The sequence below is a fragment of the Phocoena phocoena genome, chromosome X (assembly GCF_963924675.1).
Source record: "Phocoena phocoena chromosome X, mPhoPho1.1, whole genome shotgun sequence".
Classification (NCBI taxonomy): domain Eukaryota; kingdom Metazoa; phylum Chordata; class Mammalia; order Artiodactyla; family Phocoenidae; genus Phocoena; species Phocoena phocoena.
Window position 1 is genome coordinate 6,931,879 of NC_089240.1, and position 16,463 is coordinate 6,948,341.

At 50.7% G+C, this 16,463-nt stretch overlaps 1 protein-coding gene across 1 annotated transcript in view; it reads left to right on the forward strand.

Moving 5' to 3' along the window:
- TBL1X (transducin beta like 1 X-linked) overlaps positions 1–16,463 on the forward strand; it is a 226,920-nt gene that overhangs the window by 192,717 nt on the left and 17,740 nt on the right. Inside the window, exons 5-7 of the mRNA XM_065900375.1 lie at positions 10,495–10,640; positions 13,813–14,065; positions 16,077–16,209. Of these exons, the coding sequence (XP_065756447.1) occupies positions 10,495–10,640; positions 13,813–14,065; positions 16,077–16,209 (532 nt within the window). The remainder of the gene's footprint in view (positions 1–10,494; positions 10,641–13,812; positions 14,066–16,076; positions 16,210–16,463) is intronic.

Consider the following 16,463-nt stretch of genomic DNA (forward strand, 5'->3'; position numbering starts at 1 on the left):
GGGCAGGACAGGAATAAAGACGCAGACGTAGAGAATGGACTTGAGGACACGGGGAGGGGGAAGGGTAAGCTGTGACAAAGTGAGAGAGTGGCATGGACATATATACACTACCAAATGTCAAATAGATAGCTAGTGGGAAGCAGCCGCATAGCACAGGGAGATCAGCTCGGTGCTTCGTGACCACCTAGAGGGGTGGGATAGGGAGGGTGGAAGGGAGACGCAAGAGGGAGGGGATATGGGGATATAGGTATGCATATAGCTGATTCACTTTGTTATACAGCAGAGACTAACACACCATTGTAAAGCAATTATACTCCAATAAAGATGTCATAAAAAAATTAAAGCTGTTTTCCCTCTGTTACGCCGTTGCACCTAAATCCTTCATTCTTGTACTTCTCCCTAAAGTCTTTCATTCTGAAAACAATGAGGACTCAGTTTTATTCAGTTTCTCACCCCCCTTCATCTACATCAGCTTCACCAGTGTCTCTCAGCCATTCTACCAATCCATCTTCAGCCCCAGCTGCCGTACTGAGGAAGGTGCTCTGTGTTATCAGGTGAATCCAGACGGGCTTCCTGCCTTCAAGGAGCGTCAGCCTTCTCAGGAGCTAGGAGACAAATGGGGATAAAGAGGATGCTGCCCACTGCGCCACGGCAAGATGGAAGAATGGGGAGGCTGCCGCGGGAGCTGGGAGGAGAGAGCGGCCGTCTCCTAGCGAGAGGACAAAGAGCAAGGATGCGCGGCCACAGGCCTGGGGACTGAGAGGTCTCAGCAGTAAGGGAGAGGGAATGGAGCGGCAGGGTCGCTCAGCCTGACACCACTGGCATCGAGACTGGATCATTCTTTGGCTTGGAGAGCTGTGCTGTGCATTGTAGGTGTTTAGCAGCCTCCCTGGTCTCTACCTACTAGCCGACAGCACACACATTACACAGCCCCTGGTGATGAGCAAAGATGTTTCCAGATACCGCCCAGCATCTTCCTCTGGCAGATGGAACCGCCCTCGCTTGAAAAGCACGCACTGTTCTGGACCAAGAGAACAGAGTACAAGCAGAGCCGTCCTGCAGGAAGGCAGGTACGTGCTTCTAGCAAAACCAGCCTGGAGAAGCAGTGAGATAAGGCCAGGCTTAAAACAGGGAATGAGGGCTTCCCTGGTGGCACAGTGGTTGAGAATCTGCCTGCCAGTGCAGTGGACATGGGTTCGAGCCCTGGTCTGGGAGGATCCCACATGCCGCAGAGCAACTAGACCCGTGAGCCATAACTACTGAGCCTGTGCATCTGGAGCCTGTGCTCCGCGACAAGAGAGGCCGCGACAGTGAGAGGCCCGCGCACGGCGATGAAGAGTGGCCCCCGCTCACCACAACTAGAGAAAGCCCTCGCACAGAAACGAAGACCCAACACAGCCAAAAATAAATAAATAAATAAAATTTAAAAAAAACAAAAAAACAAAAAACCACAGGGAATGAGAGGCCTCGAGGGCTATTCCCAGGCCTGCAGGCTCCTCACTGCTTTTGAGAAGGAGAGTAAGTCCTAGGTTCCTTGTGGTGCATCAACCAGGTTACTGTGGTAGTTCTGTGTCCCATCAAACAGCACCTGGAAAGCCTGAACGCTGCTGCCTGGCACAGAGGAAGCACGGAGTAAATGTCGGCGGCTCGGCTGCTGCCGTTGTTACCACTGTTAAATCAGACAGCAGAAGGAGGTCTTAGTGCCCTTGGGCTGCTGTAACAAAGCACTGCAGACTGAGTGGCTTATAAACACACACACTTGTTTCTCGCCGTTCTGGAGGCTGAGAAGTCCTGGGTGCCGGCAGATCCGGTGGGACCCGCTGACAGCCCAGCAAAGTGCTCTGGGAAGGAAGTTATATTTACTCCTACAAAGATAACTGTGGGAGTCTTTGCTCGTGTTGATACAAGGACTAATCCCATTCATGAGGACTCTGCCCTCATGACCTCACTGCCTCCCAAGGCCCCGCCACCTAATACCATCACCTTAGGAGGGTGGGTGTCAACATATGAATTTGGGGGAGACAGACATTCAGTCCGCAGCAGAAAGAAATGAAAGAGCACATAGAGGAGGCCATGACATCTGCTTTTGTGTGGTCCGTGTGTGTGTACACATATATGTATGCATACATATATCTACGTGTGTGTGTCTGTGTATATATGTATACATATATATATCTACGTCTGTGTGTATCTATATGTATACATATATCTACGTCTGTGTGTGTCTGTGTATATCTATATGTATACATACATATATCTACGTGTGTGTGTATATCTATATGTATACATATATCTATGTGTGTGTGTATATATGTATACATATATCTACGTCTGTGTGTGTCTGTGTATATCTATATGTATACATACATATATCTACGTGTGTGTGTATATCTATATGTATACATACATATATCTACGTGTGTGTATCTATATGTACACATACATATATCTACGTGTGTGTCTATATGTTTACATACATATATCTCCGTGTGTGTGTGTATATCTATATGTATACATGTATCTCCGTATGTGTGTATATCTATACATACATATATCTCCGTGTGTGTGTGTATCTATCTATATGTATACATACATATATCTACGTGTGTGTATATCTATCTATATGTATACGTACATATATCTCCGTGTGTGTGTGTGTCTATCTATCTGTATGTACACATACATATATCTCCGTGTGTGTGTGTGTGTTTATCTATATGTATATGTACATATATCTCCGTGTGTGTGTGTGTGTCTATCTATCTATCTGTATGTACACATACATATATCTCCGTGTGTGTGTGTGTGTATCTATCTGTATGTACACATACATATATCTCCGTGTGTGTGTGTGTCTATCTATCTATCTGTATGTACACATACATATATCTCCGTGTGTGTGTGTCTATCTGTATGTACACGTACATATATCTCCGTGTGTGTGTGTGTCCATCTATCTATCTATATGTACATATAGTAATCAAGTCGGCGCGCTTTTCCTGTAAAGGAGTAGATGGTAGATCTTTGGCTTTGTTGGCCGCACTAGCTCTGTTGCAGCTACTCAGCTCTGCCATCGTAGTGTGAAAGGAGCCGTAGGCAATATGTCAACTCATGCGCGTGGCTGTGTTCCAGTCAAACTTTATTTCTAGGCACAGGCAGCGTGGGCCTCAGCTTGCCTATCCCTGATCTAAATCATTTTCATATCGTGCCTATTGGCCTCGGATAGCTGTCAGTATTCCAGGTATAAAGTCCATTAAGTACTTCATAAAGATTCTGCGTTGTAGTGCCTCAAATCGGTGCCCTTGGTATTTGTTGCAGCTGAAGATGCAGAACCGACGGCACGGCTGCCTAAGTATTCCATGTCTGCTTTTCTCTGCCGGATGAGCAGTGTTTCTAAGGGCCGTGAGTGATCCTTTAGCAGGTTTTGCTGATGAATGAGGCCAACATTAATGGGGCAGGACGGTTCAGTGCTCAACTCGAATGGTTTGGGAAGCCATTTCTGAAAAGAGGTATGGTTTAGTGGTTTTGCATTAAACAAAGCACGTACTTTGTTTTAAATCTGTTTTTATTGCCTAGTTGGATGAAGCACCTTCACTCACCTGCTGCTTTCCTCTCTCATGAGGCGGTAGCACCTTTCACCCTAAATGGGAAGGATTTTACTCTCCAAGATCTTTTTTTTTTTTAATTTACTGTTTTTATTGAAGTATAGTTGATTTACAATATTGTGTTCGTTTCAGGTGTACAGCAAAGTGATTTGACATGTGTAGAGAGATGTATATATATCTACATAGATATGTATATATACTCTTTAAAAAAATTCGATTCCACTATAATTTATTACAAGATATTGACTGTAGTTCCCTGTGCTCTACAGCAGGTCCTTGTTGGTTATCTGTTTGATGTATACTAGTGTGTATCTGTTAGTCCCATCCTCCTAATTTAGCCCTCCCCATCTTCCCCTTTGGTAGCCATAACTTTGTTTTCTATGTCTGTGAGTCTCTTTCTGTTTTGTAAATAAGTTCCTTTGCACTATTTTTTTAGATTCCACATACAAGTGGTATCGTATGGTATTTGTCTCTGTCTGATTTACTTACCTTAGTGTGATCATGTCTAGGGCCATCCATGTTGCTACAAAGGGCATGATTTCGTTCTTTTTTGTGGCTGAGTAGTATTCCATCGTGTGCACACCGCATCTTCTTTATCCATTCCTCTACTGATGGACACCTAGGTTGCTTCCATGCCTTGGCTGTTGTGAATAGTACTGCAGTGAACATCGGGGTGCAGGCATCTTTTCAGATTAGTTACTCTTGAAGGTCTTACTGTGCTTCATAAAAAACGTAGTGCTTGTGTTAAACCTTTCCCAGTTTATCATGATGATACCCTTTTTTCTCCTCGGAAGTATCTTCACTTCGTCTGGCTATCCCCCGTTACCGTGTGTTATCTGAATTCTGTCACGCGCTTTTCGATGGCAGCAGTCCACCCACGGTGTTTATAAATGCAGCAGAAGTGTGAGTAGACTAGACCTGTGGATTGTGTCCTTTTGGGGGGTGTGCTTCCTCTGGGTCATTGGTTGTCTGCCATGGTTAGGGTGAGTTAGGCAATATCTGTAGACCTTTTTGGTTGTCATGTCCGGGCGGAGGCTTGCTACTAGCATCTAGCGTGTAGAGGGACTTCCCTGGCGGTCCAGTGGTCAGGAATCGGCACTTTCACCTCCGTGGCCGCAGGTTCCGTCCCCTGGTTGGGGAACTAAGATCCTGCAAGCAGCACGGTGCAACCAAAAAAAAAAAATCTACCGTGTAGAGACCAGGGATGCTGCTAAACATCAGGACAGCGCCCCTTCCAACTCCCCGGCCCAACAAAGAATGGTTTGGCCCAAATGTCAGTCATGCCACAGCTGAGAAACCTTCCTGAGGAGAGATTCATCGGGGAAGCCTCTTGCTTAGCAGGAGGCAAGTCTGCGGGCTTCAGCAGCGGCTCCAGGCTGCCCGAGCAGTGGGCACCAAGGGCGCTCACACTGAGCCGTCCCAGGAATCTTTCATCAAGGTGCCACCAAACTCTGTATTCTGCCCCTGTTGACCAGCTTCCACACCTGCCATTGAGCCAGTTCTGAGCATTTCCATCTCTGTCACTGACATCCGGTTCTCTGTTCCTCCCAGTGTCTTGTTGGGGAGAAGAAGGGATGCATCGAAAGCCGGGGGACAGCTGAGGAGGCGTAAGGCACACAAGTCATAGCACTGGCAGACTGAAATCGAATATGCTCATTAGCCCTGGAGTCTCGTTGGGAGGGGTGGGGCGCTGCTGGTGGCATATGGAGGCTGGCCACCCCCAACACAGGGGCATCCTTCCTGGAGATGCCAGTCTTCCAAGGTGGCGCATTACACGGCACCGTGGCACAGGGCAGCAACCGTGACCTAAGAGGAACTGCTCAAGCAGGCCTCCCCGACAGAGGCTGAGAACGTCCCCCTGTTGCACGGTGAATGAATTCCAGAACCGGGAAGTACCCTAGCGACATCAGTTGTCCTCATTGCATGGACAAGGCAACGTGGAAAAGGGATGTTTCCACTAGTTCATGGTCTTCTATCTAGATTAACAAGCATCTGCGGGGGCTTCCCTGGTGGCACAGTGGTTGAGAGTCCGCCTGCCGATGCAGGGGACACGGGTTTGTGCCCCGGTCCGGGAGGATCCCACGTGCCACGGAGTCGCTGGGCCCGTGAGCCATGGCCGCTGAGCCTGCGCGTCCGGATCCTGTGCTCCGCAACGGGAGAGGCCACAGCAGTGAGAGGCCCGCGTACCGCAAAAAAAAAAAAGCATCGGTGGAAACCATGTAAATGTCCATCGACAGATGAATGGGATAAAGAAGATGTGGTACATATATATGATGGATTACTTACTACCCAGCCATAAAAAAGAATGAAGTAATGCCATTTGCAGCAACGTGGATGGACCTAGAGATGATTATACTAAGTGAAGTGAGTCAGACAGGGAAAGACAAATACCATATGATATCACTTCTATGTGGAATCTAAAATATGACACAAATGAACCTATCTACAAAACAGAAACAGACTCACAGACATAGAGAACAGATTTGTGGTTGCCAAGGTGGAGGGTGGGGAAGGGATTGAGTGGGAATTTGGGATTAGGAGATGCAAACTATTATATGTAGAATGGATAAACAACAAGGTATAGTACAGGGAACTATATTTAATGTTCTGTGACAGATCATAATGGAAAAGAATATATACATGTATAACTGAGTCACTTTGCTGTACAGAAGAAACTCACACAACATTGTAAGTCAGCTATCCTTCAATAAAATTTTTTTTTAAATCTTGTGATAAACCATAATGGGAGAGAATATGAAAAAGAATGTGTGTATGTATAATGGAACCACTTTGCTGTACAGCAGAAATGAACACAGCATTGTAAATCAGCTAGACTTCAATTAAAAATAAATTTAAACTAGAAGAAGTCTCTGTGTTCCTGCTGCTCTCGCCTCTGATTCTCCCTTCAGCTCCTTGAGGTACTCCTTAGCCCCACGTGGTAGTGAAGGAAACGGAGGCCCAGCCCAGTGAAGTGGCCTGGTCCAGACCCTCAGGTCCTGTGTGGCTGAGCAAGGACAGAACCCAGGACTCCTGACACTGTCTGCCTGGCCCTCCCACTCGCCGTGATGAAATCTGGTTGGCCAGAAATGAAGAAGAAAGTCTCAAAAACAAATGGACTGAAAGCAACCATTGATTTGGAGGCCACACATAGATCTGTCCAAAGAAATGCAGCTAATGTAAATTTAAACAAATAGGAGGACTCTTTTCAGCAGTGGCATGGAACATTACAGCAAGGGTTTGAAGATAACCTAGCTTCCAGTCATGATTTACTGTCATCTCCAATAGCGGACCCAAGTGTTCAAGGTCATGGTTCCCTTATAGAGCTTTATCCTCCTTAGTCATCATTTTGCTTTAGTGGGGGGACATTCCTTCTAGCAGATGGCTTTCAGCCCTCCTCTTTCAGAAGGCTCAGACTCACACACACACCCCCATTCGTCTTCAGTGCTCCATCCCCTTCTTTCAGCCGTCCTTCACTGAGTATCGTCATCAGCATGTTCTAGAAATGGAATCTACTTTGAAGAGCAGTATCACGGGGAGAGATAAGAAAGTTATGCAACCAAACTATATACCCAACCCAGATAAAGAGAGCAATCAAGGACGTATTCAAGTCTTGGCTTAGAAGTGGGTTTGCACCCAGTTCTTTTCAAGGTGCCTGCACTGTATCTGTGGCTGCTCCTGATCCAGAGCCGCTGGTGGTCCAGCTGGGAATGGACTTGGCATCCACCTGGAGAATTTAAGAATTTTGGTTCCTGTGCCTGTGGGTCTCAGAGTAAGTAAGGTTAAAAAGGTGAACCTTGGAGTCACGTAGTCTAGAGTTGAAATTCTAGTTCAGCCTCTCATCACATGTATGGACCTTGGACAGGTTATCTTATTTCTCCAGCATGTGTCCTTCTCATGTGTAAAACAGTAACACCAACTCTGAACAGCTGCTCTGAAGATTGAGATAATGGACACAAAGTGCCCAGGTTTGATTAAAGGTGGTAAGGTAGTCAGAATCTGCTGTGTTTCATGTGACTTAAGTAGCATTGCCAACAAATATCCTGTATTATTAACACATATATGTGGAACCTAGAAAAATGGTACAGATGAACCGGTTTGCAGGGCAGAAATAGAAACATAGATGTAGGGAACAAATGTATGGACCTCAAGGGGGGAAAGTGGCAGGGGTGGTGGTGTGATTAATTAGGAGATTGGGACTGACATGGATACACTAATATGTATAAAATGGATAACTAATAAGAACCTGCTGTATTAAAAAATCAATAAAATAAAATTCAAAAGTAGCATTTTTATGGCCCTGTGTTACTTGAGGGAATAAATGAGTGGGTGAACAGATGAATGAAATAATACTTCTGCAGACTGAATTTTGTATTTCCCTTCCGAACACACACACACACACTCACACACACACACACACACACACACACACACAAATACATATGCTGAAGCATAATCCCCAGTGTGATATTTGGAGGCAGAGACTTTAGGAGGTGATTAGGTCATGGGGATGGGGCCCTCGTGAATGGGATTGGTGCCCTTCTAAGAGGCCGCATGGAGCTCTCTTGCTCCTTCCACCTTGTGAGGTTACCGGGAAAAGACAGTCATCTGTGGACCAGGAAGTGGGCTCTCACCAGACACTGAATTTGCCAGTACCTTGATCTTGGACTTCAGCCTCCGGAACTGTGAGAAATAAATGTCTGATGCTGACACCACCCAGTGTGTGGTGTTTAGTTATAGCAGCTGTAACGGACTAAGACATGCACCAAAAGCTTGACTTTTCTCCCACAGCTGCTCCATCAGTCACTGAGATGTATTTGTCGGGAGCCCTGGTCACAGTCAAAGCTGTGCTCTGGTGGAACACTCTGTAGAAGTTTCTAGGTGGAGTTGTGTGGTGGGCTGCAATTGGTGTCCTACTGCCTGAGTTTGGAGCTAGTGACTGGGGTCTGTCAGTTACCCTCGGGAGATCTCAGGACCCGATCCTTAAAAGGGAGAAAAGGGAACGAGGGAATGACTGCAGAGGGTTATGGAATTAGGAGGAAATCCTTGGAGCAATGCCTGACTGAGAGAGTGTATACCGTGTAAGGGCTGGCAGGTGTTACTTTATTACTACCGCGGCGGGCGTAGTCCTGTACTAGACCTTGTGAAGATACCAGGAGGATAACAAATGGCTCTCAGTCCAGTGTCCTGTCCCATCAGCTGGTGGAGACACGAATGGAAGAGATGGTAGGAGCCAGGTGGGCGGGGCTGTCACCCAGGAAGAATTCTTATGAGAGAGAAGCCATTGTGGCCCGGAGTTATAGGGATGAGCCCATGCGATGGGGAGTCTGGCCAAGAACCCACTCGGTCCTGCTCCATCCATTGACCTCAGATTTTTCTAGTCTACCCCTTGCCGGAACATGAGTGATAAAAGCTTAGAGATTAAGACCGTGCACAGGGTGGCAGAGACTCGGGGGGATAGAGTCATTGGTTAACACAGGGGTGGGTGGTTCTGTTCTGGCAGGAGTGGGTAGGGGAACGGAGGGCAGTGAGAGAGAAAACAAGTTAGAGGGAGAAGGGAAGGCTGACTGCAAAGGGCGTTTGTTCATGTCCTTCAGAGAGTAAGAGCAGAGGGACTCTGCGGGGAGAGCCTCCGAGGTGCTCTCCTGTACAGTCTAATTTAGGGGGTTACAGTGCATAAAGAAATGTACACAAGTTGATAGCAGCTGTGGTGCTACTCCTGAAATAAGTATCAAGTGTCTGTTTTATATATTCTTAATAATGAGGCCACGAGCGGCAGGTGGGCTGAGCAACAGGGATTGGAGAGAGAAAGGGACGCAGATGCAGACAGAGCTCTTCTCGCCTGAGGGAACCTTCCCATCTGCTGAGCATTTTGTTCATGGCAAAGGCTGGTTGTGTTTTGGTAACGAAAGGCAGAAGCACGGAGGATGTTGAGTCTGATGGAGGACGGGGGACCCGCTGGGTTGATGAATGTGAGTGTGGCTCGAGAGGCGGGGAGACCTCCGCCAGCCCCCCGCCAGCACGTAGGATGAGCCAGGGGTGATGGGAGGGCGCTCGTGGCGGAGACACCTTGGGAGTGGGCTGCCCGGGACCCACACAGGTGAGGGTCTGACAGAGCAAAAGGCAGCCTGAGCCTCGGACCCGCAGCCCTGTCCCCCATGGCCCCGCAGCTCCCCCTGCCCTGCCCCGTGCCCTCCTTTATTGAAACAGGCATTGTTTGCGACCTGCAGTCACCGTCCTGACTTTCCTCCCGACGTTTGCATCCAAGCAGCTCCATCCACACCTTATCTACGAGCCCCTCTCACTTGCCCAGTGTTGTCAGCAGCTTCCTACAGAGGCACTTGCTGAGGGGTGCCAGGGGAGGAAGGGGGAAACCCAGCACCTCTTAGCCAAGGGGCTCGCCCAGTTTTTCGGTAAAAGGACCCAAGACCACACCACTGAGTCCGGACCAACCTCTTTTTCTTCGGACAGTTGGTGGTGAGATTCATGTGCCGTGAGCACTGCAGGGAGGGTGCAGGCAGACGTGAGCCTGAACTTCTGGGAGGAGCCCCGCAAAGCCAGGCCGAGAGCCCCGCGGTCTGACTGCTGTAACAGCAACCTTGAACCCGGGCCGCCACGGGCCTGTTTTGCTTTTAAAACGCGGAGAGGGCTCTACCTTTACAGCTGTTTCCCGTCCCGCGCAAGCAGAGGCCTGCCTCGGTCTGCGTCTCTCCCTCTCGCTGCCGGATCCTGCCCACGACACCCCACATCGCAGGCCGGGCATCCTCCGGCCACGTCCCTTCCGCTATTAAGCGCGTTGACATCAGCGGTGCCGCCTTCTAGGTCTCAGTGGCTGTGCCTTCCGCCCTTGGTCCAGGCTTCACGGAACGCTGGCCTCCCTGTCTTGCTGCAGGTTTTTCGCACTCGGCGTTCACGTTCGGTATCGAGAGCCACATAAGCCAGTCCAACATCAATGGGACTCTCGTGCCACCGGCTGCCCTCATCTCCATCCTGCAGAAGGGCCTGCAGTATGTGGAGGCCGAGATCAGCATCAACGAGGTACGTGCACCCCCGGGGCGGGCCCAGGCTGCGCGCGCGCGCTGGGAAGACACATCACCTTAGCACACGGTTCCCCGCCATCTCTCACGGTCGGTTAGGGTTCCTTCTCTCTTTGCGGTAAATACTTTCTTCAGTGGGGGATGGCGCTTCTGTTGTACCCAAGGAGCAATCTTCCGAGGCCCTTCAGGTGGTTGTGTCGTTTTCCATATCCATGCGCACATCTCCGGCTGTGGACTGACGTCACACTACGTTGCCAGATGGGAAAAACACGCAGCAGATCCGCAGCTGCTTTATACGCTCATCCCTGGGTATGCACCGGGGATCGGTTCCACGACCTGCCGCAGGTACCAGAATCCGCAGTGCTCAGGTCCCACAGTTGGCCCTCCTGTATCCGCAGATTCCACATCCGCGGATTCTACCAGCCGCGGATGGTAAACGTAGTAGTAAATGTGTTGGGGAAAAAAAAAAAATCCACGTATAGTGGACCTTGCCAGTTCAGACCTGTGTTGTTCAAGGGTCAGGGGTACTTCAGTGTCGACAGGTGTGGGCCTTGCACGTGCACAGAAAACGCCCTCCCCCCTGGAATATTTTGAGCAGTTCAGTTGAAGAGGGATCCTGGGAAACATTTGCCTAGAATCTGTGCTTCGTGTGGACCCGACAGAGGGCACAGCCAGAGACCACGGAGGACAGATGAGGACTGTTGTGTTCGAGAGGATTCCAAGGGATGGTTTTGTTACCCGTTGAAGAGCTGCAGGGGAAGGGGGCAGTTGTATCCATAATTGTAAATTTAAGTCACTCCAATTTGTTTGTGTCCCCTCCCTCTTTATAGATTGGGGCACGGTGAGTCCTTGGGCCAACTTCATACCAATTTTTAAATGGGCTCTTTTGGTTGAAAACAGTGCCCGTCTCCCCTGTTCTGTTTTGCTCTTGGGATCGTCCTGTGAAGATGCCCAGGGCCTCCTGTGATGTCCGAGGCCTCCCTTGCATCTCAGTCTGAGCCCCTCTTGCTTTCACCGCACTTCCCGCCGTCTCGCCTTCTTTCTGCCCTCGTTTCTCCCACCTCGGTCTGGCACGCTGCTCGGCTCCAACTTCCCGTCTCCTGTCACGGTCCATCCTGCACAGCTGACGCCGTCCACTGCCCACATGCCCCTCTTTACCACCAAGTGTCCCCTTCCCAGGCCACACCACCCTCGGGCCCGTCTTCCTGAACCCTTCCAGTTTCCTCCATCCCCTCTCCCTCTGCACTGCTCTCACCCTTACAAGCCTGTCTTTTTTCTTTTCTTTTCTTAACATCTCTATTGGAGTACAATTGCTTTACAATGGTGTGTTAGTTTCTGCTGTATAACAAAGTGAATCAGTTACACATATACATATGTTCCCCTATGTCTTCCCTCTTGCGTCTGCCTCACAAGCCTGTCTTATGCATAGCATTTAACTCCACTTTCTCTTCAGCTTTTAAAACTACGGAAGGAATGTATCTTGTGTTCTCTCACGTGTATTCCTCTGCTGTTTTCCAAAACCCCACATCCTTAAAAACACCTGAGTGTCTGCCTACCCTGTGCTCTTTCTTGCCTAACAACGGGCAGTCTCCTCTTTCCTCGTCTTACATTGGGTGCCTGGGATCTTCCACCAGCAACTTGAGGCCCCGTCGCGTCTCTCTTTCCACAAAACAGACAAGTGTGGGGATAGGGTTACAGGACCCCAGAGGCCCCACCGGCTCTCAGATTGTGTGATGCTGAGTGAGACTGGATTTCCCTCCCCCCTGCCCCTGCGGCCCCCTGCCCCAGTTTTCACATCTTTCATCCGCAGAGAAGCCCCCATACCTTCTCTCTCTTGGCAATTCAAAGTCCAGTGTGTCCAGAGGAGAACGAAAGGTCATCTCATTTGTCACTTAGGTTTCGGGTAGTTAAAAGTGAGACAGTGTGCTTTTAGAGCTTAAACTAGAAGGTTTTTTGTCACCCTGGGCAGTTACAGCCTTTTGCAAAATCATCATCCATTTGGGGCTTGAACATACGAAGAAGGAAGGTGACGTAGAAGCCGGCTGACCAGTTGGTCAGCACTGGCCCCTCCATGGCTGGAACCCGGGCAGATGATGAGGTGACTGGCTACTTTTTCCCATGTTCTCTATTATTTTATATTGTTTCCCTTATTTTCAAGTATTGCATAGTAACCTGTAGTCAGCTGGGGTGATGTTCCGTTCACACACTGTGTTGCTGAAACTTAGGTCCTTCGGTTCTTCCTGATTTATGAGAAAACAGGCTGAAACGTGTTTGCACATCCCGTAGACACACTGAGAGGCTCTGAGTTTCGTGTGAGTGATATTTGGAGTGCTTTCTAAGGAAAGAACTCCCTCCTGTGTTGCTAAGTGTGTATGGAAATGTTTTCATTATCTATGGAAGCCAGAGACTCCCAGGAAGTTCGGAAGATAGGACTCGTCACTAAACAATGCTGTTGTTAGAATATCATGGCTGTGTTAGTCTGTGCCCTGATCCCGGGAAGTCATTTCAGATGGTAGCAGATGTGTGTGTTTTAGTACATCAGACGGACAGATTAACATCAGGAAGCAGATCGTGAGCGGTTCAGGAATGTCTGATTTGGGCCTGCAGTCTCCGAAGAGACGTCTGTCCTATCAAAGGGGAGCGGTTCCACACTTGTCAGAGCGCCTGGGCGGGGTTTCCCACCCTCGGCACTCTTGACACTTGGGGGCCAGATCATTCCCTGCTACGGGGCCGTCCTGGGCCATGGGGGGTGTGGAGTAGCGTCCCTGGTCTCCACCCACTAGACGCCAGGAGCACCTCCACAGTCGTGACAACCAGAAATGCCTCCAGACTTGACCACATGTCCCCCGAGGCGGTAAAATCACCCCCCTGTTGAGGACCAGTGCGTCAGGGGTAGCCCTGTTGTCATGACAGGAAGTATCCGGATTCAGGTTGGTATTTACCGAGTGCTGGGTGCCCTCTGGCAGCAGCAGGCACACCGGGCCCTCCATGGACGCTCACTCTTGCCGGCCCCTGCCCGCCTGCACGCTCCGGGATCCCTTGCCCTGGCTCAGGACGCCCGGTCCGGCCCCGCCTGCTCGGCGGCCCCTCGGCTCCCGGGATCCTGCGTGTCTGTCCCCGACGCGCACCCATCTCGCTGGGAGCTGACATCTGTGCCTGGGCTCTGTCCGCAGGACGGCACGGTGTTCGACGGCCGCCCGATAGAGTCGCTGTCCCTGATTGACGCGGTGATGCCCGACGTGGTGCAGACGCGGCAGCAGGCCTTCCGGGAGAAGCTGGCGCAGCAGCAGGCCAGCGTGGCGGCCACGGCGGCGGCGGCGGCGGCCCCGGCGGCCCCGGCGGCCCCAGCGGCCGTTTCCCAGCAGAACCCACCAAAGAACGGCGAGGCCACGGTGAACGGGGAAGAGAACGGAGCGCATGCGATAAGTGAGTGCGGGGCTCCAGAGCTTCGCGCTCCGGCAGCTTCTCCCTCGTCTCTGAGTCTGGGCAAGTCCTGCAGACCCCTTCTAGGCCTGCCTGCTGGGCGGTGCGTACGCGGCAGCGTCTAGGGCTTGCTTGCTCTGTGGCCAGGAGGGCTTCGTGCTCTGGTTTCTCACGGAGATCCTTGGACGCAGCGTTCTTTACTTGCACGTCCTCAGCTCCAGGAGGTTGCGCTACTCTGAGAACTCATCTGTTCCACCTCGTGATGACTGTCGGGCACAAAGAGGAGGCCCCCGCGCCGTCCTCCGGCCTCGCGGACAAACTCTGACCTGACACTCGGAGCTCGCGGTCACTGACAGGGCGGCCGGCACAGACAGCAAGTGCTGTCTTATTTGGTGGTTGCAGCAGGGTCCCTGTTAGGTAATGGCCCTGAAGCGTCTGGCAGACAAGTCGGAGAGCATGAATCTTTACCCAGGGAGCCTGCCGGCGCTTTGACACGCGGCTTATCAACTCGGAGACGGCTTCAGGGTCTAAGCTCAGGGTGTGTGTGCGCGTTGCACACGTGCGTGTGAGCGTGTGCATGCATGTGTGTTCTTCCTCCTTTGAAAATCATTTCCCTCCGAGCAGCCATGCCGCCCCTGCGGGGGCAGCTCATCCCCCCGCCCCGGCACAGGCCCTCTCCCGCTAGAGTCGAGATGCAGCTCCAGCACTGCGCGGGAAGCCGGGGCAGGCTGCAGCGCGGGTTATGTTACAGCAGGGTGGCTTAAAGCCCATCTGTCTAGCGTCCGATGAAAAGACCTCCCGCCGGCGGGCCCCATGATCACTGTTAACGAGGTCCAAGATGACAGGACGGGGAAAGAAGAAGAAAAAATAGGTGGCTTGTACCCACAGGTCATTTATGGGCTGCCCACTCCCGTGGGATACATCCCTCAAGGTGCCAAAAATAAAGAAAACAGGAAGGAGGTACGTGTCCTTGTCTTCTTAGGCTTCCGCCCCAGGCAGCGATCATAACTGGTGAGCTCTGAGAAACCTCTGTATCTGCCGAGACAGAAATTTTGCAAACTTACAAATTGCACCGTGTATTTTAAATCTTAACCTCTAAGGGAGTGTGGCCACGTGGAGACCGTTGCATGCCTTAAGGAGCGCTGGTGGCTGGCAGGCCTTTGTTTCAGGAGTCCCTAAGCGTTACTTTTCACCCGAGGGCTGGCCGGCACCCCATCCCACGTACACCGTCCGGTGGTTTCCGACTCTCACCTTGTTCCAGAAACTAGTCCCACCTGCTCTTTGCTCCCATCTTGCTACAAGGCAGGCTGTGGCCTGAATGTGGTCTCTGAAGTGATCGTTCATTCTGATCTTCAAGAATCTTTTTTCTCGTGCCACATAGGGGGGAAACGGCCACCACCCAGGGTGAATCTCTTCTGGGTGGCACTTAGCATGGCCTGTCGCCCTTCCAGAGCCTGGACCCTATAGGTCATCTGGAGGGAGGACAGCTTGGGTTCAGAAACCTGGTGGTTCTGCTTGGCTTGAAAAGCATGGTACGCAGACGACTCCGGTCAGAAAATAGCACTTGAGTCCCAAGACTCTGAGGGGTTGAGGGTAGCAAGCTTCCGGCAGAATGATGGCATGCCCCCGTGGTAGCTTCACAGGTAGGGAGCTTCATAGATAAGCGCCTCACAAGGGTGCTTCCGGGTAAGACCTGTTGTCCCGTCAAGAGAAGGAACCTTCCGCCCGCTCAGGAGCCCAGCTGGCTGTCATCTTTTCTGTCCAGTCGTCTTCCGGCTGTTGTTAGAAATTAGCCTCGCCCTAGTTATAGAGAATAAATAACCAGTTTTTATTCCTCTGTCAAATTTGGAGACTGTAAAGAAATGTCACGTATCTACTAAATCACACAGAACCCGTGATTTGGTTGTAATCGCCATGGGTGACGGCCAAGGAGGTTGTTTGTAAAACCCACGTGCCCTGAGGATGTTTCCTTGGTATCCCTCAGACCTGTGTCTTTCCCTGTTTCCTGTGACAGATAATCATTCGAAACCAATGGAAATAGACGGAGACGTGGAGATTCCACCCAACAAAGCCACCGTCCTTCGGGGCCATGAGTCTGAGGTGTTCATCTGTGCCTGGAACCCTGTCAGTGACCTCCTGGCTTCCGGGTAAGGGTGTCCAGCTGGGGGTGCGCAGGGTCTGGGTGTCCGAGTTCTCCCTCACAGGACATGCGCTCCCCCTCCGTACCTTGTTGGTGGCATCTTCCCAGTGAGTGCAGACCAGGGCTTGGGGCGCCCCGAGTACCTCAGGCTGTGCAGAAGTGCCCGGTCCAGCCGTTTTCTCAGCGGGCTGGGGAGCAATGCACAGACATTTCAAATTACTAAGTGCAAAAAAAAAGGTCGGGAAGAGAAAACCACTGTGA